Source organism: Anomaloglossus baeobatrachus, chromosome 6, assembly GCF_048569485.1.
Source record: "Anomaloglossus baeobatrachus isolate aAnoBae1 chromosome 6, aAnoBae1.hap1, whole genome shotgun sequence".
NCBI classification, from domain to species: Eukaryota; Metazoa; Chordata; class Amphibia; order Anura; family Aromobatidae; genus Anomaloglossus; species Anomaloglossus baeobatrachus.
Window position 1 is genome coordinate 526,136,671 of NC_134358.1, and position 26,560 is coordinate 526,163,230.

The window sequence follows — 26,560 nt, forward strand, 5'->3', positions numbered from 1 at the left end:
CCAGGTTGTACTCAATCTTTTCTTACAAAACTATATATCAAACAACTCAGCTCCCTCTGATCTATAACGTGGTGCCTGCAGATTGGATTGCATTTTCATAGTCAGGTTCCGTTTAAAGAAATGTGTAGCAGTAATAAATACTGAGCTTTTGGCAAAATTATCAAAACATAAAGAGACAGTTGCCTAAAATATTATATTGATAAAAGTGCACAAAAATGCTGTAAAGCAAAGTACTTCAATCACTTGTTGCCAACTTCTTTCCGTATTACAGATAAGTTTCTTCTATTATTTCACTACTTTGATCTTTTTCATCACAACTGGTTTCTTTAACCAGTGACACCAAACTGGAGACGGTTGTAGTGGGATCCAGTAGTTGCACCAGGGGTATGTTTACTTTCTTCTCTTTAAAAATACGACTTTGTAATGTCATAGCTGACATTGAGTCAATCCCCAGAGAACTGAGAAGAGTATTGCTACTGATGTCACTTGAGCTGGCTCCAGTGAGCTCAGGAACTACTAAGAAAATATAATCCTCACTAGTTTCTCTATGACCATCAGAAGGTTGGTTTTCTTTTTGGGTTTGCTCCCAATTGTTCATCTCTTCCACGATCACATTATAGAACCGCTTCTTTAGTCCTGGAATATATGAGATCAAGTTTTCATACATGGTTTTGAAGTTAAATTTGACTATTGCTTGATTTGAATTATTTATATGAAGACATTTCTTCAGATATTCGTGAATTTCCACAGAATTTATAAGAAGTATTCCTTTTGCTTCTAAGAGTTTATGAATTTGGTGCTGATTGAGTAAAACTCCAAGGTTGAGTCCTCCCCAACAGATCGATTGTCCACAAAGACCCTTATTTCTTCTGTATAGGCAGAACATGTCTAGAAAGGAGTTGGCAGCCGCATAATTTGCTTGTCCTGCATTTCCCACAAATGAAGCAACAGATGAAAAGCACACAAAATAGTCAAGCTTCATGTTCAATGTGGCACGGTGAAGATTCACTGCTCCATCTACTTTTGGGCTGAGAACTTTCTCAAAGTGGAGCAAGTTTAGGTTTTGCAGAACTGCATCATGAAGAACAACAGCACTATGAAAAACACCTTTTATTGGGAAATTTGGAAATATTGATTTCATTAACTCCATGGCTTTTTTTACTTCAGGGTAGGAAGCAATGTTACATTGTATGGCAACTATTTTGGCAGCTTCCTTTTGATTCTGGATCGCAGTTAACTGTTGTTCCATTTCTGGGGATGGCTTTCTTCTGGATAAAATTGCTATGTGGCTACCACCATTGTTCACAATGAATTTCACCGTTTCAAATCCGAGACCAGTCAGACCACCTGTGACAACATAAACTGCATTATCTTTGAAAAGCATCGGATCTGGTGCTGACATTGGTATCTTTGAGATTGTACTGTTTAGCTCAATTACAGGTAAGGACTGGGTTACAAAGTAGCTGGTTTCTCCAATATCCAATTCGGGTTCATGTTGGACCAAAACTTTTGGAATGATAATATTGGTTTCTGACGATATATAATAAAGCCACTTGTGCAGTTCTTTTGCATTCTGTTGTAAATATGCCTTCTGGAAAGGAGCAGAAATATCAAGGAGGTGAATATGAAAGACTTGATTTCTGCTAAGAATTAGATTGTGCCAGTTTTTCACATTTTTATGATCAGATAACAAAACTAAATCTTTAAGAAGTGGTAATGTATTAAGCATTTCTATAGTGACAGCTCTAGCTGTTGGTAGAATAACCATTGAAGAGCACTGCTTGTCAACCACGCTACTTCCATCAGATATCACAGGATCCCATCCAGACTCTTTTGCTGTCTTGGACAAAACTGTACATAGAACTGACTTTACATCAGATGTTAGAAAAGCAAGTTTAGGCTTATTCTTTGCACGTGGTAGTTGATTGTGCAGAATTTCCCAGGCCAAGATAAAGAAGGAGATACAAGGTGCATTTTTTATCAATGGTGCTTTTTTGACTAAGTAACAAACATTTTCTGGAAGAATGACACTAGAGGTTGCAGTGATTGGATAACAGGCAACAACTCTATCCCCAACTTGGATTTTCTTAACAGCTTTGCCAACAGCAGTCACAACACCGGCAAAATCCAGAGCAACAAGCTCATGCTTATCATTAGCCAAAGAATTCCAGTACAGAGTATTCCCATATTTCCAGCTTGAAAGGCTAACAGGAAAATAATCATCTGTGTGGGTACAAATTTGATCAACGTGAATCTTTAAATCTTGGCTTTTAGGCACAGAAATATTGAAATTAGTTTGCTCAGCAGAAATTTGAGTTACTGTGTAAGGCTCTGAAGTATAAAGGGTAAAATTATCAGATTTTATTTGCCGTGTTCTCCTTTCAGTAATGGTGGGAGTAATTTCACCGGTATAAATAGTGCCCTCTTTAATCCAGATCTCTGGATGGTCCTCTGGATTATAATGAAGAACAACCTGGGCTAATGCTGCAATATCTTGGGAACTTGAGGAGCTTAGATCGATTAGCTGAAATGTTATTTCAGGTATTTCAATGATACATGCTCTCGTCATTCCAACAAAAGCAAATCCAGGGTTAATGCGATCCACCGTACTGTCAACAGTTCTGAATGTGACTGTCCGAATGGAAGGCTTGGGGGTCTTTTTTCTCATTGTTAAAATTAGCTGTTGATAGACTTCACAGCATTTCGCTAGATACTGTGTAAGATTATTTGGAATATCTTCAGGCAATGATTGGATTCCCCACATAAACACAACATCTTCACATTCACTGTTAAGAAGCTTATGTGCTTGAATATCTGAATTCCAACTGTTGAAGGGAATATAGTTCATTTTTTTCTGCATGTAGTTTGGTAACTTTTCACCTATTCCAACTTTGTCAGAATAAATCAACAGGTTTGGCTCATTTTCTGAAGCTTGACTGGATTGTGAATGCTTTCTCCAGTTTACTTGGAAAAAAGTGTTTTCTATGTTATTTGCAGTTTGTTTTATAAATGTCAACTTGGCACTTCTAATTTCTACTAAAATGTAACCATTGATATCTGCAAAACATCCACATAGTTCAATGTACTTCTCTGTTGTTTTTATCATTTTTGTATAGACAATCATTTCTGCTTGAAGAGGCTGTAGCATAGTTAAACTTCCTATGGATGAAGGAAAGAACGCTGAGTCTTTTGTTCCTTTTCCCACACACACTACCATTTGAAAGAAGCAGTCTAAAATAACTGGATGTATGTGGTACTCGTACATTGTTTCTCTGACTTCTTCACTCACTGTTAATCTGGCAATTCCTTCATGAAGATCTTTTCCATAATGAACATCGCCCAGCTGTTTGTAAGCCTTCCCATACTCAAATCCAAATGTGGAGAGTTGCTCATACACATTTTCTGATTTGAAAATTGAAGTACATCTCTTAAATATATCTTCAGCTGAGATTTTTTTGTCTTTGTTTAGTTTACAGTTATGTCTTTGTATTTGCCCACTTGCAAAAACATGTGATGTTAGAACTTCAAAAAGTGTTACTTTGTCTTCTTGGTGTAGGTTGACTTTTAAGTCCACATAGTCTTGGTGGAGAACACAAGGGCTGGAAAAGGTTGCACTGATTTCTAAAGAACTTAAAGGCAATTTAGGTTTAAAGCTGGTAGCCGCAGCTGCCAATCCAAGTTCTACATAGAAAGCACCTGGAATAAGGGCAGATCCTCCATTTTTATGTTCATAGACATATGGTGTAATGACTTTAGAAACCTTGCAGTGGAAGTCAGAGAAATCTTCACTCACGCTATGTACTAATGGATGGTTGGGACTTGATGATGTTTGGCTCCCTTGTCTAATTTTTTCATATTTAATATCTTGCTTGATGCAATCAAATTGATATCTTGGAATTGTTGATGGTGAAGATTTATATGCATCGAATACATTACTCCAGTCAGGATTATATCCTTGAGTAAAAAGTGTTGTCACCATAGAAAAGACCGTTTCATATTCTTTTTGGGGCTGTATAGCAGGTAATACTGTTGTTTTTGCTCCTAAAGTTTCCATGATGTTCCTTTGTAGTGCTCTCCGAGGACCTATTTCAATGAAAATAGGATTTTCTTTATTTCTTGCTGAAGCTTCTACAGCTTGTTGAAAGGAAACTGGTTCACGAATATTTTTAGCCCAGTAATCACCAGTGGTGAAATCTCTTTTGCATGCTAGCCTACCTGTTACTGTAGAAATAAGATCAACTTCCATAGTTTTTTCTTCCAAATCATGTAGCATCTCTTTTACTTCATTTAATATAGGATCCATCATTGGGCTGTGGTATGCTGCAGAAACATTTAGCTTTTGGAGAAATACATTGTTTTCACTGTAGTTCTTGGTCAACTCCTCTTGTAGCTGATGTATTGAATTAGCGTTGCCCGACAATGTGCATGAAGTTGGACTGTTGTAAGCAGCAATGCATACTTTTTCTTTGTATGACTGAATTATTTTTGATACTTCTGTCACTGGTAGATTGCCAACTACCAGCATACTGCCCCCAGTAACTTTGCATTGCAGCATGCTCCTGTAATAAATAACTTTTACAGCATCATCAAGTGAAAGAAGTCCTGAACAATGAGCTGCTGCAACTTCTCCAACTGAGTGTCCAACAATGCCATCTGGCTTCACCCCCCAATGTGTCAGAAGAGCAACTAATGACACCTGAATTGTAAAGAGCAGCAACTGGGCCACATCTGGCATTGAGAAATCGTGAAACTCAGTCTCTAACAATTGCAGCACAGAAAGGGAGGAGTAAGCTTGGATCAACCTATCGATTGCTATACATTTTGCTCTAAACACTGGCTCATGTTCAAGTAGCATCTTACACATTCCTTTATAAAGGACTCCATTCCCACAGAATATAAACACTATATGAGGACTGGATTTAGCTATAGGAGCATATTTGCTCACAGTTTTTAGCTGTTGGTGTAAATGAGTTATGGAAGATGTGAGAAATGCTGTTCTATATTTGTAATTTAGATGACTTCTCCTGCAAGCTGCTGTGTAGACCAGGTTCTCCAGGGATAATGATGTTGCATTGCTTAACGCTTGTTTTGTGTCTTCAATACAGAGTTGGAGGGAATTGCTGGAAGCTGCTGATAATATAAATAATTCAGTTGATCTTTTTGAATGATACTTAGGGTATTCTTGGTTATCTTGCTTTACAACAACGTGAACATTAGTTCCTCCAAACCCAAAACAATTTATCCCTGCCATTCTCCCAAATTTGATGTCCTCTTGCCATATTTCAGGTTTGGTTGGAATTTCGAGATTGGATTCCTCTATGAGTTTGATGCCATTTTCTTTGGAATAATGTAAAGATGGAGGAATAATTTTATGATGCATCATGAGAAGAACTTTAATCAACCCAGCAGCCCCAGCAGCAGATTCAGTGTGACCAATATTTCCTTTAACTGATCCAATCTTCAGTGCCTTCATTCCATTACAGCGTTTTTTCCCAATGATATTTCCTAAGCTGGTAGCTTCTGTTGGGTCACCAGTTGGTGTCCCAGTACCATGAGCCTCAACATACTGCACAGAACATGGATCTGTCTTAGTATAGATATTCTGTAATAAATGTTCCTGCTGATGTTGAGATGGTCGTGTGATTGGTGATACGGAGTGTCCATCTTGGTTTACTTCACTTGCAGTTATAAGACCCCAGACTTTGCAGTATTCTTCCTTAGCCTGAAAGAAATGATAAAAAAAAATGTTAAATAGAATGCTCACAGCAAAGCAAAAAGGGAAAATGAGATTATAAACACTTTTACACCAAAGTCTAAGTGACCATGGGTAAAGGAAAAGTCTCACTGAAGTAATGGTCACTTTCGAGAAAAATGGACAGTAGACAGTGAGGCAGTAGCAGGGAGCAAGTTGAAGCTTGCAACTAAAGTGAGGGCGAAAAAAATAAAATTGAATAATAGATACAGATGATCAAAAAGATTTATTATATTCAGATCTGTCCTAGTGACTAGGTCTCACACAATGTCATGATCTCATGATTTTAGAAAGTGACAGAGCCAGTTAGGATTGAGACTGTAAACATATCATACCTTTCTTAAGGGTTTTAGAAGAACAATACCACAACCTTCTCCTCTTCCATATCCATCAGCTTGATTAGAAAAAGGTTTACTAATACCATCAACGGAAAGCATTTTTGCTTTGCAAAGTGCAACAAAGACGCGAGGTTCGATGATACAGCTCACACCACCACATATTGCCATCTCACAATCACCTTAAATATACAGAAGCGAATGTATAATTTTAATACAAATGTACATATATGTAATACTCTTTACTAGTGAAGGGCAAACTCGCAGATACCAAAAATTGGGGGACCCAACCAGATTTTTTAAAAAAAAACCCGGTTCGGGTCTAGAATTAATTCCGTATATCTGGCCAGACGCCGATTCCCATTAAAAAATCTATGGAGACCCGAATCTTGCGCTTTAAAATGGTGGTGGTCGATGGGCTAGGGGGATTAGAGCAGGCACGTTATACTTACGAGTTTCCGTGTGCCTGTAACACTACTTCTGGAGCCACTCATTATCCCTCATGCATATGCGTGGCTTCCCCTGCACACCAGCAGTTTTGGCATCTGTGATTGGTTGCAGTCAGACAGCGCCCCCTCCCTGTGTGACAGCGTGTTTGACTGCTTGCAATCAGAGACACTACCTGCGTGTTTATATTGGTGTAAAATAAATAAAAGAATTTGCGTAGGGTTCCCGTATTATGATGCCCAGCACAGATAAAGCATATGGCTACAGACTGCAGCCCCCAGCCATGAGCTTATCTTGGCTGTGTATCAAAATAAGAGGGACCCCATGTGGCTTTTTAAATTATTTAAATAAATAATATAAAAAACGGTGCGCGGCCCCACAATTTTGATACTCAGCCATGATAAAAATGACAGCTGGGGGCTGATATTCTCAGGCTAGGGAGGCCCACCTTTTGCGGAAGTAATCTTTCCCCAGTTTATACAGCAGGGTCACTTTCCATTCCCTTTGTACTCCTATTTACTTCTAATCTAATTGGCATGTCAGGGGGAGTGAATGACTGGCGTGTGACACAACAGGAGGGGTACAACAGTGAACATGTAAAAGAAGATCCTGGCGATATGGAGAGGGATCATCAACTCAAATTCACCTGTTGCAGATCACTGATCTGCCTAACATCCCTAGATGGGTCCTTCCTCCTGTGCATGATCACGTGCTAAGGCCCTGGGTGATCTTGGCCTAGCCCTGACTAGTGAGCAGGCCAGCAAGACACTAGGCTTACTACTAATATAAAGACTACACGAGGGAAGTGACGCAAACATAGAAACAGGTACGAAAGAACTTCAAATTTTCTCCAGAGTGGTAACTCCACCGCATTCAATGGAAAGATAAAAACAGCTTTCTCCAAAGACAACTTCTTCACAGGTCAGCATAGACTGAACAATCATTGGCATATGGGAGAGCCAGGACTGAGTTTAATTAATAAAGGTAGTGGCATTAAAGTGCAGCAGCCAAGATTATAGCTAAATGAAACCTCAGCAGAATCAACAAGTAACCCTTATTAACCACTTAAGCACCAAATGAAGTTAAATCCACTCATCTTAATGAGAACCTACGATGTGCAAGTTGCCATGACCTTTTATTCACAGATACTGCAATGGTCTCAGCTGAATGTGACACACTCGTTACACCTATGTCGGCAGAAAATCATCCCTCCAGACTTTTTCACAGTAATCACAACTGTGCCCCCTATTCCCATTATATTTTAAAAAGCCCATCTTTCTTTCAGTACAATAAAAGGTCCATACACACATACATTGTAGAGAGAAGCTATTTTCCAAATACATTGCAATGATCTGCTCTCTGGCAGTGGCTAATCTTCTGGAGAAAAAAAGATCCTTTTCCCACTGGAAATTCAAAATGCTGAATCTTTTTTCCAGCCCAACACGATGTGTCATGGGAACTCAGAGGCACCCACACACATTAGACTGTCGTCCGATTCTGCCGATATCAACATGTTCATACCCCTTTAGTCTAATATGTATGGGAGCACTAAAGATTTTCTATCACCAATCTGTGGCTGCTATTGTTTTTTAAGAAAATATTGGGTAGGCCCAGATTGGTGATTTTTAAAATCAACATCTATTGAAAAAATGCTGTTAAGTGTCCGTAATGGCCCCCTAAAACACCCAAAGTTCTAGCAAAAGTTAGGTGTGAACTTCCTAGCTGTGGTAGCCGGACATGACGAACAGGAATCCACAACCCTCCACATCATGTCTTGAATGTTATTGTGAGATCGTTTGCTTTGAGCTAAACAAACTCAGCGAAATCCTTTACTGAGTGGTTACTATTTGATAGCATCATTAAAGCGGTCTCCATACTCTTGAGACACCAGAGCATAATAAACATTGGTGAAATTATTATACTCACACAACCCTCATCTGTCCTACCGTGCACCCTGCTAAGGTCTGGTGATCTTCAGTCTGGTATGACCTCTGCTTCTGTAAGGTGCAAGGTCTTCCTTCAGTTCCTCGAACCTTTGGCGCTGATGAAGCCCAGTGCTGTCATAATGTCTCTTAGTCCTCGTATGTCATGACTTGCTCTTGATGTAATAATGATGCATGGCTTAGTCAGTGCAAAAGATGCCAGGAGCTGAAGAAACATAATAAAAGGCCAGAATGGACCGAAGAAGACCACTAACGCAGTGCCTCATGTCAAAATAAAGGAGGACTGGGGGAGTATCCTTTTTTTTTTCTTAACTCGTTTAATTAGAATGAATTTGAGTTTAATTTGCATAATTTTATTTTAACTCAAAGCGATATGCTCATCTCTAGCCTTTCAGTGGCTTCTCAGGCATCAGATTATTATATACTGAACTCGGTCATCAAAGCTTCTCACAAGAAGAAAGAAAATGTAAGGCTTTTTATCATATCTCAGTCTATATAATTGTTTTTACCTTGCCTAATGGCTTGACATGCATAATGTAAAGCAACTAAAGATGAAGAACAGGCAGTGTCAATTGACAGAGATGGCCCCGTCAGATTGAAGTAGTATGATATCCTGTTAGCAGCTATACTCGTTGCTGTCCCAGTGCCATTAAAGTGATTAATGTTTTCAGGAGAATTATTATAGACACTGTCGGCATCTCTGTTCATGAGACCTGTAAACGTATAAAATAGTTAATAATTATACTAAGGTATCATTATCATTTATTTACTTATTTTTGATATAGTGGACTAATAATATTGTAATGAGAACATATAAAAATATTTCTAAAGAACAAAAAGATAAAATGCTAAACATTCTAATAACACTGCAAAACAAATTTTTAGTTATGTTATGTTGAAACTGCTTGTATAGTAAATGAAACCTTTGATTCTAATTATGCCATCAGTTTTTCCCTGCCTCCAATCGTTTCAGTGAAAATACAATTCTCTGTTTTAGATAAATTCAACTGATTTCAAATATTGCTTCATATAGACCTTCTAGAATTTGTAAACAGTCAGTAGACTCATTTTGTTACATCTGTGGTTTCTACATTGGTCCCAGACAGCCGAAACATAAATTAACTCGTGGTACAAAACTCTGGACAGCATATGCTGCTTATCTTGGTATAGATATTGGTGACCAAGATAAGAAATGGGTATCTCATGTTTCCTGAGTTACTTGCAGGTCAGCTTTAGAGAGTTGATATGTATAATATAGAAAGGATAAATCCTATATATAAATTTGCGCTGAACCACAACAATGTAAACTTGGAAAAAAATAGTATTTTATTTTATTTTATTTTTTTCACTCACACAATTAAAAACAGGGGGTTTCACACAAACTCTATTATAAAATACCACAAGTCAATAAAGCATATGGAGCCTCAGCCGACGGCTACCATCTGCTAATATAGATTACAAAAATACAAGTACTTTTATACAATTTGGAATTGTGATAAGATTACTAAATAAAAATATTAAATAAAAACCTCAGGGAAGGTTTTCTAATAGTTCACAATGTGCACAAAACAAATCTCTGTTTTAAGGATAGATGACTTCTGTACTACAATAACATAAGATCTTCAAATATTGCTTTAATTCGTGCACTCCACAAAAGCAGCAATTGCCTTTATAAGGATTATTATTGTCAGGACATCGAGCGTATTACCGCTCAATATTTCCAAGAATGTAGCAATTTAGCAGATAGTTGCAGTCTCTGAGCTACATTTGGCTTGCAAATAGCCGATTAGTAAAACATATGTCTTCATACCATTTTTTTTTCTGTAGTTTGTTCTAATGTTATTGCAATGAGCTATAGTATAAATAGGGTCTCAGCTGGTGGTTGGGCTATCCTTGAGGAAGGGGACCGGTAATGCCCTTGAAACATGTGTCGGATCAAGCTCAGTGCACCTATTTTCTTTTCACGGCGGAACAGCCGGTTTGTGTGTCTAATCAAGTTTCTGGATCTCAAATCTGCTGAAAGGGGTTAATGCCCTAGCTAATCCTCTGGAATCTGGAAGGATCCTGCACCTAGGAGCTCTGCCGCAATTTAAAAGCCTTGGCGGTATCTTCGTTTCAGGAAATCAGGCGCCTACACAGGGGAGGAATTTGTTATATCTCCGTTGAAAATCCTGTGATCAGGTACTTCTAAAAAGCGCTCAGGCGGTATCTTCTCTCCAGGAATCCAGGAGCCTGCACAAGGGAAAAACCTGGTGTGTTCTTGCTTAAACCCTATACTAACCCTGTACATGTAAAAACTCACAGCGCAAAGACAGCCTGTTTTATTCTGCTGGAGACTTTGTATCCAGGTACCGAGAAACCTGTAGTGCAGAGACTGCAACTATCTGCTAAATTGCTACATTCTTGGAAATATTGAGCGGTAATACGCTAGATGTGCTGACAATAATAATCCTGATAAAGGCAATTGCTGCTTTTGTGGTTTGCACAAATTAAAGCAATATTTGAAGATCTTATGTTATCGTAGTACAGAAGTCATCTATCCTTAAAATGGAGATTTGTTTTGTGCACATTGTGAACTATTAGAAAACCATCCCTGAGGTTTTTATTTAATATTTTTTTTTAGTAACTTTATCACAATTCCAAATTGTATACAAGTACTTGTATTTTTTTAATCTATGTTAGCAGATGGTAGCCGTCGGCCGAGGCTCCATATGCTTTATTGACTTTTTTTTATAATAGAGTTTGTGTGAAACCCCCTGTTTTTTATTGTGTGAGTGGAGAACAAAATAAAATAAAATACTATTTTTTTCCAAGTTTACATTGTTGTGGTTCAGCGCAAATTTATATATAGGATTTATCCTTTCTGTATTATACGTATGAATTTATTTTTTCCCAGGCAATAAATGGTTTTTTGCCTAAAAAATTAGCTTCAGAACCAATTGAAACATTGGGTTTAGCGCTGACCTTGTATTTATTTGTATTTAGCTTTAGAGAGTTGATTTAGGGCGGCTTTGCACACTACGACATCGCAGGTGCGATGTCGGTGGGGTCAAATTGAAAGTGACGCACATCCGGCATCGCATGCGACATCGTAGTGTGTAAAGCCTAGATGATACAATTAACGAGTGCAAAATCGTCGTAATCGTATCATCGGTGCAGCGTCGGCGTAATCCATAATTACGCTGATGCGACGGTCCGATGTTGTTCCTCGTTCCTGCGGCAGCACACATCGCTGTGTGTAAAGCCGCAGGAGCGAGGAACATCTTTTACCGGCGTCACCGCGGCTTCCGTAGGATATGCGGAAGGAAGGAGGTGGGCAGAATGTTTACATCCTGCTCATCTCCGCCCCTCCGCCGCTATTGGCCGCCTGCCATGTGACGTCACTATGACGTCGCACGACCCGCCCCCTTAGGAAGGAGGCGGGTCACTGGCCAGAGCGACGGTCGCAGGGCGGGTGAGTGCGTGTGAAGCTGGCGTAGCGATAATTTTCACTACACCAGCTATCACATATATATCGTACCTGCGACGGGGGCGGGGACTATCGCGTGCGACATCGCAGCATCGGCTTGCGATGTCGCAACGTGCAAAGCCCGCCTTAGAGGAGAGAGAAAAAGTATGCCATTTGCCATCCTTCATGTGTGGCATGAACCCACAAACCACAGCATTGACTGCTATTTTTGTATGGTTGACATCTCAAAATACAAAAAGACTACAGATAGCTTTGCTGTAACATATCTTGATATACCATCATCAATTGCACCAGTTCCTCATAGTAGCCTTTTCCAATTCCACGACTTTCGTCAGAATTGTCAGGAACACGTGTCTACAGATGAAGATCACAAATGGATTTCTGAATTTGACAAACAGCCCCTTTTTCTAAATGTATAACAAAAGGTATGATTTGGTCGGGGATCTGGTTTTGTTGAAATCCGGTGCAGAACTGCTCACATCCAGGTTGAAAGACTGGAATTTATTGGATTCATCATGCAGGATATCAAAGTACAGAAAGAGACACCAATCGTTTGCTGAATATTTTGAAGTTTCCCAAGACTTATGTTTCTACTCAGATGCAGATGGCCTCTTTAGAGAAATTGGTTTCACACATTTAACAGGATAATGGAGATGGTTTATAGATCGTTCCATTAGAAGCCTTAAAGATGTAGTTTTACATTATGTAAATAAATAAAGTGTCAAGTGCGAAACCCAAAACCAGTGTTTTTACAGGACCTCAGATTCATAGCATATTACAATGTGAAGAGTTAGAGAAGAGGATGTCAAGACTGGAAAGAAACGCCTGGAAGGCATTCAGAGGGCTGGTGAATGGATTTCTTTCAAACAATAGGGAGTGCCAGATATGAAGCTCTTGTTGATAATTTGATTAAGACATATCAGAGGCTTGGATGCCGAATGTCAATCAATATGTTCTTTCCCCTTTTACATCTAAATTTCTTCAGATCAAATTTGGAAGCTGTTAGTAAAGAACATGGCGAACGGTTCCACCAAAACATACATGTCATGGAAAAACGCTATCAAGGGAGGTGGGATTTGGCTACGTTGAGGTACTATGTCTGGGTTTTTTTGTCATGTTCTTATCAGTATAACAGAAAATGATGCTTAAGCACTCATTTTTGTCATTTTCCACTGCTTCATCGTCTGATATAGAAATACATTAATTACATGAATTATTGTCCTGTGAACTAGGATGTAGAATTTCACTAAATTAGTAGTGATGAGTGAATATATTCAGCATTATTTCTTACTCGCACAAATAGTACGGTATTCGCAATATCTGTAAAGGGGGCTTTACACGCTATGACATCGCTAATGCAAAGTCGTTGGGGTCACAGATTTGGTGACGCATATCCGGCCGCATTAGCGATGCCGTTGCATGTGACACCTATGAGCGATTTTACATCGTCACAAAAACGTGCAAAATCGCTCATCGGTGACATGGGGGTCCATTCTCAAATATCGTTACTGCAGCAGTAACGAAGTTGTTCTTCGTTCCTGCGGCAGCACACATCGCTCCGTGTGACACCGCAGGAACGAGGAAGCACTCCTTACCTGCCTCCCGGACGCTATGCGGAAGGAAGAAGGTGGGCGGGATGTTACGTCCCGCTCATCTCTGCCCCTCCGCTTCTATTGGGCGGCGGTGCAGTGACGCAGCTGTGACGCTGAACGAACCACCCCCTTAGAAAGGAGGCGGTTTGCCGGTCACAGCGACGTCGCCGGGCAGGTAAGTACAGTTAGGTCCAGAAATATTTGGACAGTGACAAAAGTTTTGTTATTTTAGCTGTTTACAAAAACATGTTCAGAAATACAATTATATATATATAATATGGGCTGAAAGTGCACACTCCCAGCTGCAATATGAGACTTTTCACATCCAAATCAGAGAAAGGGTTTAGGAATCATAGCTCTGTAATGCATAGCCTCCTCTTTTTCAAGGGACCAAAAGTAATTGGACAAGGGACTCTAAGGGCTGCAATTAACTCTGAAGGCATCTCCCTCGTTAACCTGTAATTAATGAAGTAGTTAAAAGGTCTGGGGTTGATTACAGGTGTGTGGTTTTGCATTTGGAAGCTGTTGCTGTGACCAGACAACATGCGGTCTAAGGAACTCTCAATTGAGGTGAAGCAGAACATCCTGAGGCTGAAAAAAAAGAAAAAATCCATCAGAGAGATAGCAGACATGCTTGGAGTAGCAAAATCAACAGTCGGGTACATTCTGAGAAAAAAGGAATTGACTGGTGAGCTTGGGAACTCAAAAAGGCCTGGGCATCCACGGATGACAACAGTGGGGTGGATGATCGCCGCATACTTTCTTTGGTGAAGAAGAACCCGTTCACAACATCAACTGAAGTCCAGAACACTCTCAGTGAAGTAGGTGTATCTGTCTCTAAGTCAACAGTAAAGAGAAGACTCCATGAAAGTAAATACAAAGGGTTCACATCTAGATGCAAACCATTCATCAATTCCAAAAATAGACAGGCCAGAGTTAAATTTGCTCAAAAACACCTCATGAAGCCAGCTCAGTTCTGGAAAAGTATTCTATGGACAGATGAGACCAAGATCAACCTGTACCAGATTGATGGGAAGAAAAAAGTTTGGAGAAGAAAGGGAACGGCACATGATCCAAGGCACACCACATCCTCTGTAAAACATGGTGGAGGCAACGTGATGGCATGGGCATGCATGGCTTTCAATGGCACTGAGTCACTTGTGTTTATTGATGACATAACAGCAGACAAGAGTAGCCAGATGAATTCTGAAGTGTACCGGGATATGCTTTCAGCCCAGATTCAGCCAAATGCCGCAAAGTTGATCGGACGGCGCTTCATAGTACAGATGGACAATGACCCCAAGCATACAGCCAAAGCTACCCAGGAGTTCATGAGTGCAAAAAAGTGAAACATTCTGCAATGGCCAAGTCAATCACCAGATCTTAACCCAATTGAGCATGCATTTCACTTGCTCAAATCCAGACTTAAGACGGAAAGACCCACAAACAAGCAAGACCTCAAGGCTGCGGCTGTAAAGGCCTGGCAAAGCATTAAGAAGGAGGAAACCCAGCATTTGGTGATGTCCATGGGTTCCAGACTTAAGGCAGTGATTGCCTCCAAAGGATTCGCAACAAAATATTGAAAATAAAAATATTTTGTTTGGGTTTGGTTTATTTGTCCAATTACTTTTGACCTCCTAAAATGTGGAGTGTTTGTAAAGAAATGTGTACAATTCCTACAATTTCTATCAGATATTTTTGTTCAAACCTTCAAATTAAACGTTACAATCTGCACTTGAATTCTGTTGTAGAGGTTTCATTTCAAATCCAATGTGGTGGCATGCAGAGCCCAACTCGCGAAAATTGTGTCACTGTCCAAATATTTCTGGACCTAACTGTATGTGTGACGGGTCTGGGCGATGTTGTGCGGCACGGGCAGCGATTTGCCCGTGTCGCTCAACAGATGGGGGTGGGTACCCACACTAGCGATATCGGGACCGATATCGCAGTGTGTAAAGCGGCCTTTACTCGATGAGCATTTTGCTCCTTCATGGGTTTCGAGTCCCCTTCCAACATGATTGGTACCTGATTTTCAGCAACTAAACATGTTGTGATTGCCTGCCAAGAACAGTAATGCCATAGCCATCTTTGCTACTGGCATTACTGTGATTGGAACATGCAGTGAAAAAAAAAAAAGAGGTGCGGTCATTAAAGCATGAGAATTATACTTACTGAGTTTCCACATAGCTGTCACACTGCATCTAGATCCGCTCATTAAAGTTCATTAATATGCACTGCTTCCCCCACCCACCCTCTGTAACAGATTCTGTCATTGGGTGCAGTTAGACTGCCGGCGTCCCAACATCTGTGATTGGATGCCCTCACACTAGCTGTCTGGGTCCCAAAGTGGAGTGGGAAAATAAATAAATAATTGGAAAAAAATGGTGTATGGTCTATGATACTCAGCGCAGATAAAGCAGACAGCTACAGATTGCAGCTCCTAGTTGTGTGCGTTATCTTGGCTGTGTATCAAAATACGAGGGACCCTATGCATGTTTTAAATTATTTAAATAAATAATATTAAAAATCAGCATGTGGTCCTCCCGAATTTTGATATCGAGTCAAGATAAAATGGACAGCTGGGGACTGGTATTCTCCGGTTGAGGAGACCCATGGTTATTGGGCCCCCCAGCCTAAAAATGGCAGCTGCCCAGGATTGTTGCATCCATTAGATGGGACAATCCCAGTACTTTATCCTGTTCATCCTGATTGCCTTGCTGTGGTGGCTCACAGCTGCTACTAAGCCATTGGTTAGTAATGGGAGGCGTCTATTAGACCCCCCCATTACTAATCTGTAAGTGAAAAGAAATAAACACAAACACCAAATAAATCCTTTATTTGAAATAAACTACAAAAGTGTAATCCAGGCGAGGTCCTACAATGATTCCAGCTCCGCTACATCTGAAGGCACAGTGAGTGGGCATATAACATGACCGCCTGCTGTGAGCTTCAGGCAGAGACTGAGCTGCACATTGAGTAGTGACCTCACTCAGGTTATTTGCTGTTACAGCTGGATGTTTCCATGGTCCTCCACCTGTGATCGCAGGTAACTTGACTGCAGGTGACCTCAGTAAACTCAGTGACCTCACCTCAGGTGAGATCACTGAATTCACAAACCCGCATCTCCTGGTAGAAAACTGTGGTTGTTTTGCCAAGAGATGCAGATTTGGTGCTGAAATTTTTACACCATATTTCTACACCCAATCTACACCTCCTGGCAAAAAAAAATAAAAAATCACAAGACTATTTAAGGCCCATTATTCTGTATGGAGGACTATGTGGGGCCCATTATTCTGTATGAAGGACTATGTGGGGCCCATTATTCTGTATGGAGGACTATGTGGGGTACATTATTTGTATTGATGACTATGTGGGCATATTACTCTGTACGGAATACTATTTGGGGCCCATTATTCTGTATGGAAGACTATTTGGGGTCCATTAATCTGTATTAAAGACTATGTGGGGCCCATTATTCCATTATTCTTTATGGAAGACTATGTGGGACCCACGACTAGGTTGGCCTGTGACTTTGTCCAAGTTTTTAATTTTGATCCTCTGTGTATTTGAAATTAACATCCATGCCCTAGAAGATTGAGATTGGGCACAGAACCACAGAAACCAGATTTCTGCATTAGTTATATTAATTTGAATGGTTCATATTTCCATTAAGTTTTCCAAAATTTTCCCTCTAGTGCACAATTGATAGATCAGACTTGCCATTGTTTTACAATTTTGAAATTAAAAACTGAGTTGTTTGAAAAAAATTGAGCAGGTCTAATATCTTGTCTAAACATGCTTTCTGTCAAGCCTTTCACTTGAGTGAAGACAAAGGATTTTTTATTATTTTTATTCCTTCATCAGTTGAGTTTGGGGTGGGTTGAGGAATTTTTGTCTACTGGATTTTTTTTCTGTATTTATAGCAATATAACCATTTGAATTAAAATTAAAGATATACAAAAAGTCAACGAAAACATATATTGTGGCTACTTTCTATGCTAAATGTGCCAAAATATTAGCTAAATTTTTGCCTGAAAATTTGTGGAACACATAGAGCCCCACATTTATGTGTTTTTATCATTCTGTGACTACTGGGGTTCCTCTAGAAATAAGAAAACCCCCAGCGAATGCCGCACTAAACAGGGTACACTTGTTCATTTTTTCTGACAGCCATTTCGGCCAGCTCTTCCATACACCAGAGTTCAACTGAGCACTCCTGAGTTTCTATGAAAGAGCCACCAACAGACATATCTGCCGGAGGCTTATCTCTAGGAAAACAATATGATCAGCAATCCGGAATCAGGCATGCCCTTTCAACAACTCCACAATCTCTTAGACGGCACCACCATACACATTAGAGTGTAGACTGAATTCATATGGGGGGACTAATTCTAGAGCGAACTTAGACTAGACAGTCTTAAAATGTGCCATATTTATGACAGTGACTCATTAGAAAAATTTGGCATATTTTAAACTATCCAGTGTAAGTTTATGCCATATTTTAGCTGGCTTACTTTGTGCAATAATTTTTGCATATTTTTGGTGCATGTTACATGGTAGTTCACTCCCCTTTTATAAACCAGGCTCCTTTTCAGCAAGGTTGTATCCCATTGTTAATATGCAGAAAGTGTCTAACAGTCTTCTGGCCATAGTTATCACAGAACGTGTCTGAAACAGTAAATATAGGGGTTGTGACAGGCAGGTTTGCTTGCACAAATTATACCAGAATTTTGGAGCATAGCTTAATAAATCTGTAGCCTGAAAGTAGAGCAGAGTCCATGGACATTTATAGATTAAGCACAACTGAGGGCCATGTATGGTACCCTAAAGTGTTTCCTATGCAACCAACTTATATTTGCAAACTTTTTATTTAGCTATTTTAGGAATATTTATTAGAATAATTTTCTTACCAATAAACACTCCAATTTTACTTCCATATATACTTTCAGTGGCATAGCCTGCATCTTCCAGAGCTCGGTATGTGCATTCAAGCAGTAGCTTGTGTTGCGGGTCCATATTTTCAGTCTCTGATTTATTCATTCCAAATACTTTGTAGTCAAATTCATCAATCCTTAATGAATTAATAAATAAATAAATGTTTTTTAGCCTTTTTAGATGTATAAAGACGTTTATAGTTTAGACATGAACTATATTATGATACAGTACATGATTTCAACATCAGTTGGACAGTCTAAAGCAGACCTGGGCAAGGGGCGGCCCGCGGGCCACATCCGGCCCGCCTGCTCTCTGTGACCGGCCCGCCCGTCTTCAGCCGGTGCAGTGGAGCCGGGCTGCAGCGTGCCGAGCAAGGAGAGATCCTGTGCAGGTCCGCACAGTCAGTGCAGGAGAAGAAGCAGCACAGCAGACAGAATAATTCATCCTGCACTGTAGGACCTGCGATGATGTCACGCCCATGTGACTGTGTGGGAGGAGACACAGGATGCCGGGCAGAAAGCAAGATACTGAATCCTGAAGGAGATGTGGACACATGATGACTGGTAATAAGAAAAGAGGGGACATGAGGGGGAGGGGGGCTGCAGGGTGAGTGCATATGAGGGCTGCAGACTGTGACAGAAGGATGTGAATGGGTGCAGAGTGTTTGAGAGGGGTAAGTTGGGGTACAGGCAGGGTGAGATATGTGGGCAGGGTGTGTGACATATGGGGGTGTAGTGTGTGTGATATGGGTGTGCAGGCTGTATGGGAAGCAGGGTGTGTGACATATGGGGGTGTAGTATATTACAGGTGTGCTATATGGAGGTGTATATAGTGGTGTAGTATATGGGGTGTAGTGATGTAGTATATTACAGGTGTGCTATATGGAGGTGTATATTACAGGTGTGCTCTATGGAGGTATAGTATATTACAGGTGTGCTATATGGAGGTGTATATTACAGGTGTGCTATATGGAGGTGTAGTATATTACAGGTGTGCTATATGGAGGTGTAGTATATTACAGGTGTGCTATATGGAGGTGTATATTACAGGTGTGCTATATGGAGGTGTATATAGTGGTGTAGTATATGGGGTGTAGTGATGTAGTATATTACAGGTGTGCTATATGGAGGTGTATATTACAGGTGTGCTATATGGAGGTGTAGTATATTGCAGGTGTGCTATATGGAGGTGTATATTACAGGTGTGCTATATGGAGGTGTAGTATATTACAGGTGTGCTATATGGAGGTGTAGTATATGGGGTGTAGTGATGTAGTATATTACAGGTGTATATAGGGGTGTAGTGATGTAGTATATTACAGGTGTATATAGGGGTGTAGTGATGTAGTATATTACAGGTGTATATAGGGGTGTAGTGATGTAGTATATTACAGGTGTATATGGGGTGTAGTGATGTAGTATATTACAGGTGTATATAGGGGTGTAGTGATGTAGTATATTACAGGTGTGCTATATGGAGGTGTAGTATATTACAGGTGTGCTATATGGAGGTGTATATAGTGGTGTAGTATATGGGGTGTAGTGATGTAGTATATTACAGGTGTGCTATATGGAGGTGTAGTATATTACAGGTGTGCTATATGGAGGTGTATATAGTGGTGTAGTATATGGGGTGTAGTGATGTAGTATATTACAGGTGTGCTATATGGAGGTGTATATTACAGGTGTGCTATATGGAGGTGTAGTATATTACAGGTGTATATAGGGGTGTAGTGATGTAGTATATTACAGGTGTATATAGGGGTGTAGTGATGTAGTATATTACAGGTGTATATAGGGGTGTAGTGATGTAGTATATTACAGGTGTATATAGGGGTGTAGTGATGTAGTATATTACAGGTGTATATAGGGGTGTAGTGATGTAGTATATTACAGGTGTATATAGGGGTGTAGTGATGTAGTATATTACAGGTGTACTATATGGAGTTGTAGTATATTACAGGTGTATTATATGGAGGCGTAGTATATTACAGGTGTATATAGGGGTGTAGTGATGTAGTATATTACAGGTGTACTATATGGAGGTGTAGTATATTACAGGTGTGCTATATGGAGTTGTAGTATATTACAGGTGTAGTATATGGGGTGTAGTGATGTAGTATATTACAGGTGTAGTATATTACAGGTGTGCTATATGGAGGTGTATATTACAGGTGTGCTATATGGAGGTGTAGTATATTACAGGTGTATATAGGGGTGTAGTGATGTAGTATATTACAGGTGTATATAGGGGTGTAGTGATGTAGTATATTACAGGTGTATATAGGGGTGTAGTGATGTAGTATATTACAGGTGTATATAGGGGTGTAGTGATGTAGTATATTACAGGTGTATATAGGGGTGTAGTGATGTAGTATATTACAGGTGTATATAGGGGTGTAGTGATGTAGTATATTACAGGTGTATATAGGGGTGTAGTGATGTAGTATATTACAGGTGTACTATATGGAGTTGTAGTATATTACAGGTGTGCTATATGGAGTTGTAGTATATTACAGGTGTAGTATATGGGGTGTAGTGATGTAGTATATTACAGGTGTAGTATATAGGGGTGTAATGATGTAGTATATCGGAGGTGTATTATATAGTGGTGTAGTATAATACAAATGTATATGGGGGTGTAGTATATTACAGGTATATGGGGGGTGTAGTATAATACAGGTATAGTATATAGGGGTGTAGTGGTGTAGTTTATTACAGGTGTAGTATATGGAGGGGGTGTAGTGATGTAGTATATTGGGTAGAACTGAGTTAATTATATTAGTCCGGCCCTCTAAACCAATCCCAATTTCTCATGCGGCCCCATGGGAAAATTAATTGCCCACCCCTGGTCTAAAGCCTCCAAAATATTTTAGTCCTGAGCAGTTTTTGAATTTAACAAATTGCCTGATGATATTGCAAACGTTTAGCACTAGAGTCTCCCTTCTTAGTAAAAGATTCATATATTCAATTTGGGATTATCCACAAATTGCTTGTGGTCTCATTGCCCTCAAAGGGATTCTGTCAGCAGGTTTTTGTTGTGTAATCTGAAGACAGCATATTGTAGAGGTTAACACAAACAATTATGTGATGCGTCTCTTATTACAAAGTGTGTTGTTGTTTTCATCATATTGACAGAAAAAATGGAATAAAAAGCTATAAAAAAAGCCATATATAAAAAAACGGTATTACTGAAAAGGTCATACCGTCCCACAGAAAACAAGCAACACAAGCCCTAATATGGCTCTTTCAGGAAGAAAGTTACACCTGTTAGAATATGATGATGCAAAAATAAAGTTTTGTAAAATATTGTTTTTAGTATGTAAAAATAGAAAAGCATAAAATAAAACTATAAATGTGGTATCGTTATAATCGTACTAACCCAAACAATAAACGTTTCTTATCCCTTTACCGCTTAATGAACGGTGCAAAAAAAGAAAAACAATAACTGAATTGTTAGTTTTTGTTCATTCTGTGTCCTAAAAATCTGAATGAAAAGTGATTTAAAAAAAAAAATAAATGCTATATACCCAAAATGGTACCCAAAAGATCTTTAGCTCATCACAAAAAAAAGTAAGCCCTGACACAGCTCTGTTCACCTAAAAAAAATAAAAGGCTTACAGCTCTCAGAATATGGGAATGAAAAAACTATTTTTTTTTTATAAAAAAACATTCTTGCTGTGTAATAGCAAAACATTAAAAAAAACTATATAAAATCTGTTATTGCTGTAATCATATTGAGCCGAAGAATTAATCAGTCTTATCACTAATACTGCACAGTGAACAGCGCAAAAATAAGAACTATTCTTGTACTGTTGTCTATTTGTTCATTCCACCTTCCAAAAATTGGAATAAGGCTTGGTTCACTTGTATCTTGTGCGCTCTGCTGAGCGCCTATGTCAAAGTTTCCTTGTAAATTACAAAAATCATGAATCAGAAAAAACCTCCAATGAAATCACTTACAATAATTATCCACATGGAGCCACTTTGGACTCCTTTTGGTCTCTGTTCTGACGGTGTCACGTCATTTTACATATCTTTTTAGTGCACAGGTCTGGAGGACAAGAGATGGGTGCACTTCTGAAAAGATGGATACCACAGGAATAGACACCATCTGAGTGATTCGTTGGGGATTGAATCTGAATAACATTTTTGCGGGATTTACGAAGAAACCCCAACTTGCAACTTTTTGTGTGACGTTTTCAAAAAGTACCAAGTCATTAATATGACAAAATAAGGAAAATGACAAACACCTGCCTATTCTAAAGAAGTAATAAAAAAACCTTAATGCACAGAAACTGATGCGCAACTATTATAAATGAGTTAAAACAGTTAAATTGACACAAAGTGCTTCCAAAACATAAGCGAAACAAATGATAAATTCAGCCCAGTATACTTACCCATTTACAAAAGCTGCTCGACTGGTATATATTTTACCTGGATTGGTTTGTTCGGGATCATACCATTTTTTGAGGTCAAATCTTTCTTCTGGTATCTCTGTTGTACAATTTTCCCCATTCAAAATAACTTTCCAAAAATTTTCTATTCCTTCACCTGATAAATGAGCATTTTTATAGTTATGAAAGAGAATTGCAAAATAACTGTGTCACACAATAGTCGATAATTATAAAAGAGAAGAAACTAAACTAAAAACAAAAAAATAAGAAACATTAACGTTTGCTTTTTTATTTTATTTTCCTTTTATTATTCCGTAGAATAAGTAATATTATGAGTTAACCAACATTTGTATGTAACCGAATTGTATGTAATTATTTGTATATATATATATATATATATATATATATATATATATATATATATATATATATATATATATATATAATATATAAAAAAAACAACTTATCCTATAAAAAAAATCTTACAATACTACTATGTTCGACAGAAAACTAAAAAAAGTTCGGAGTGTGTAGCTATAAAACCTAAAAACTATTTTTTGGGGGTATGTAATGTACTATTGTGCAAAAGTAATACAACATATAAAAGGCTATATACTGTATATTTGGTATCCAATTTATAATCACAGAGACCTGAAAATTAAAACTAACGTTATTTATGCTGCTTGGTTAATAGAGCAAACTAAGTATGCACAAAAAATGCTGTTTTGTTTTCCATTCTATTGAAATGTCACTTTACCTTTTAATTTTTTTTTATCTGATTGGAAAGAAACAGCAATTTTTTGTTTTTGGAACTGAAATTTGCAACATTTTCCATGCAGCATAAATAAAATGTTTTTGTAATTTTTGTTATAATAGATGTAAAAGTTAGAACACTGAATGAAGCAATGCAAAAACACAAACAAATCTGCCAAAATTCTCACATGTCCAATTACACTTATAGTTTACTTTCCCTACTTCTAGAGAATGCAAGCGAGGTCGACAATTAATATTCACATTCTCTCCATGAGAGACCCTAAGGCCGGCGTCACACGCTACAATATATTGGGCGATATGTCGTCGGGGTCACGGATTATGTGACGCACATCCAGCATCGTTAGACATATTGTAGCATGTGACAGCTACGAACAACTGTGAACGAGCAAAAATACCTTATCGTTGCTCTTTGACACGTCGTTCATTTTCAAAATGTCAGTCCTCCTTCTGTGCTCCGGTTGTTCATCGTTCCCGAGGCAGCACACATTGCTCCATGTGACACCCCGGGAACGACGAACACAGCTTACCTGCGTCCCGCCGGCAATGCGGAAGGAAGGAGGTGGGCGGGATGTTACGTCCCACTCATCTCCGCCCTTCCGCTTCTATTGGCCGGCCGCTGTGTGACGTCGATGTGACGCCAAACGTCCCTCCCCCTTCAGGAGGAGGATGTTCACCGCCCACAGTGACGTCGTCCGGGAGGTAAGTGCGTGTGACAGGGGGTTAACGACTTTGTGCGCCACGGGCAACTAATTGCCCATGAAGCACAAATGACGGGGCGGGTACGATCGCTCGTGCGATCGCACAATAGATCGTCCCGTGTGACGCCGGCCTTACTGTTGTAGAGGGCTGAACCAACAGGCTGAACCTAATTATTTTTATAATTTTCATCGCTTACTACTGAGTAAAATTTAATACGGTTGTCTCATGAACAAAGTAGATATTAATCAATAGATGCTGTACTGATATAATCTTATATACGTGTCCCTGCTATGCACTGTGTAATCACCGTGGGACATGGTCTGAACATGCCACATCTCCTAGGCAGAGGAGGATACAAAACTGAGTATACAGACATTACAGCATGGGATCGTAAATGCTGTTTTCTGTGAGGTAAATAATTTTTAATAATAGGCAAGGAAATGTTTTACTTCACAGAAAGAATCCGCTATGATCCCATTTTGTCATCTCTGTATACTTTTGCTTCCTCCAATGCCCAGGAGATGTAGTATGATCAGACCATGTCCCTGTATGATCAGACACGGCCAATATACAGTAAATAGCAGAGACACATACCATGGGGAAAATAAAGTATCTGATACACTGCAAGTTTTCCCACCTACAACGAATGGAGAAGTCTGTAATTTTTATCGTAGGTACACTTTAACTATGACAGACAGAATAAAAAGTCCAGAAAATCAAATTGTCTGATTTTTAAATAATTAATATGCATTTTATTGCATTAAATAAGTATTTGATCACCTACTAACCAGTAAGAATTCTGGCTCTCACAGACCTGTTATTTTTTCTTTAAGAAGCCCTCTTATTCTGCACTCTGCCTATATTAATTGCACCTGTTTGAATTTGTTACCTGTATATAAGTCACCTTTCCACACACTCAATCACACTCCCACCTTTCCAACAGGGCCAAAAAGACCAAAGAATTGTCTAAGGACAGCAGGGACAAAATTGTAGATCTGCACAAGGCTGGGATGGGCTACAGGACAATAGGCTAGCAGCTGGGTAAGAAGGCAACAACTCTTGGCGCAATTATTAGAAAATGTAAGACACACAAGTTGACTGTCAATCTTACTTTATCTAGAGCTCCATGCAAGATCTCGCCTCATGGGGTAAGGATGATTCTGAGAAAGGTCAGGAATCAGCCCAGAACTACACTGAAGGACATAGTCAATAACCTGAAGAGATCTGGGAAAACAGTCTCAAAGATTATAGAAAATAGAAAATCTTTGGAAGGAACTTAAACTCAATTTTGCCCAGTGACAGCCCCAAAACTGGAAAATCTGGACAAGATCTGTATGGAGGAGTGGGTCAAAATCTCAGCTGCAGTGTGAGCAAAATTGGTACGGAACTACAGTAATCGTCTTACCTCTGTAATTGCAAACAAAGGATTCTGCACCAAATAAGAAGTTCTGTTTTTCTGTTGTATCAAATATTTAATTAATTCAATAAAATGCAAATTAATTATTGAGAAATCATACAATGTGGTTTTCTGGATTTTTTTTTTATTCTGTCTGTCACAGTTGAAGTGAACCTACAATAAAAATTACACACCTCTCCATTCTTTGTAGGTGGAAAAACTTGCAAAATCGGCAGAAAATCAAAAACTTATTTTCCCCACTGAATCTAAGATTATCTCAGCGCTGGAATATTTTTTTTAAGACACCCATTTGTGTGGAAATGATTTTTATTCCAAGATCTATTGATTAAAATGTACTTGTTGGTGAGACAATACATGCTAATACATGTTACGATAGACCTTATTCTAACAAATTCTTAGCTGTAGCAGCTATTCAAAACGATATAATTTACCCCTTTTTTTATAATGTTTGCAAATAGCAGTAAATCAAACAGCTCCTGTTGTTCATCCTTAAATATGTATAATTAGTATAGTTGTATCTTCATCAACATCTCATCCCACACACAGTATCATGCTGCCACACATCATCACATACAGTAAAATGCCCCCACCGTCAACCACACTGAGTATAATGTCTTCAACCACCCCCACATAGTATGATGGACCACACAGCTTCTCCACATTCACAGCATAATGTACACCACATCCCCCATACCATAGACAATATAATGAACCCAATAGCCCTTTACACACAGTCTGATAGACCCCACATACCCTGCATATAATATGATGGACGCCACAGCCAACCATATACAGTATGAT

The 26,560-nt window shown here is 39.1% G+C and overlaps 1 protein-coding gene across 1 annotated transcript in view; it reads right to left on the minus strand.

Moving 5' to 3' along the window:
• Window positions 1-265: 265 nt before the first annotated feature.
• LOC142244543 (mycolipanoate synthase-like) overlaps window positions 266-26,560 on the minus strand; it is a 27,281-nt gene continuing 986 nt past the window's right edge. Inside the window, exons 2-6 of the mRNA XM_075316788.1 lie at window positions 22,873-23,026; window positions 18,449-18,609; window positions 8,987-9,190; window positions 6,088-6,269; window positions 266-5,722 (exon numbers count right to left, since the gene is read on the minus strand). Coding sequence (XP_075172903.1) covers window positions 266-5,722; window positions 6,088-6,269; window positions 8,987-9,190; window positions 18,449-18,609; window positions 22,873-23,026 — 6,158 coding nt within the window. The remainder of the gene's footprint in view (window positions 5,723-6,087; window positions 6,270-8,986; window positions 9,191-18,448; window positions 18,610-22,872; window positions 23,027-26,560) is intronic.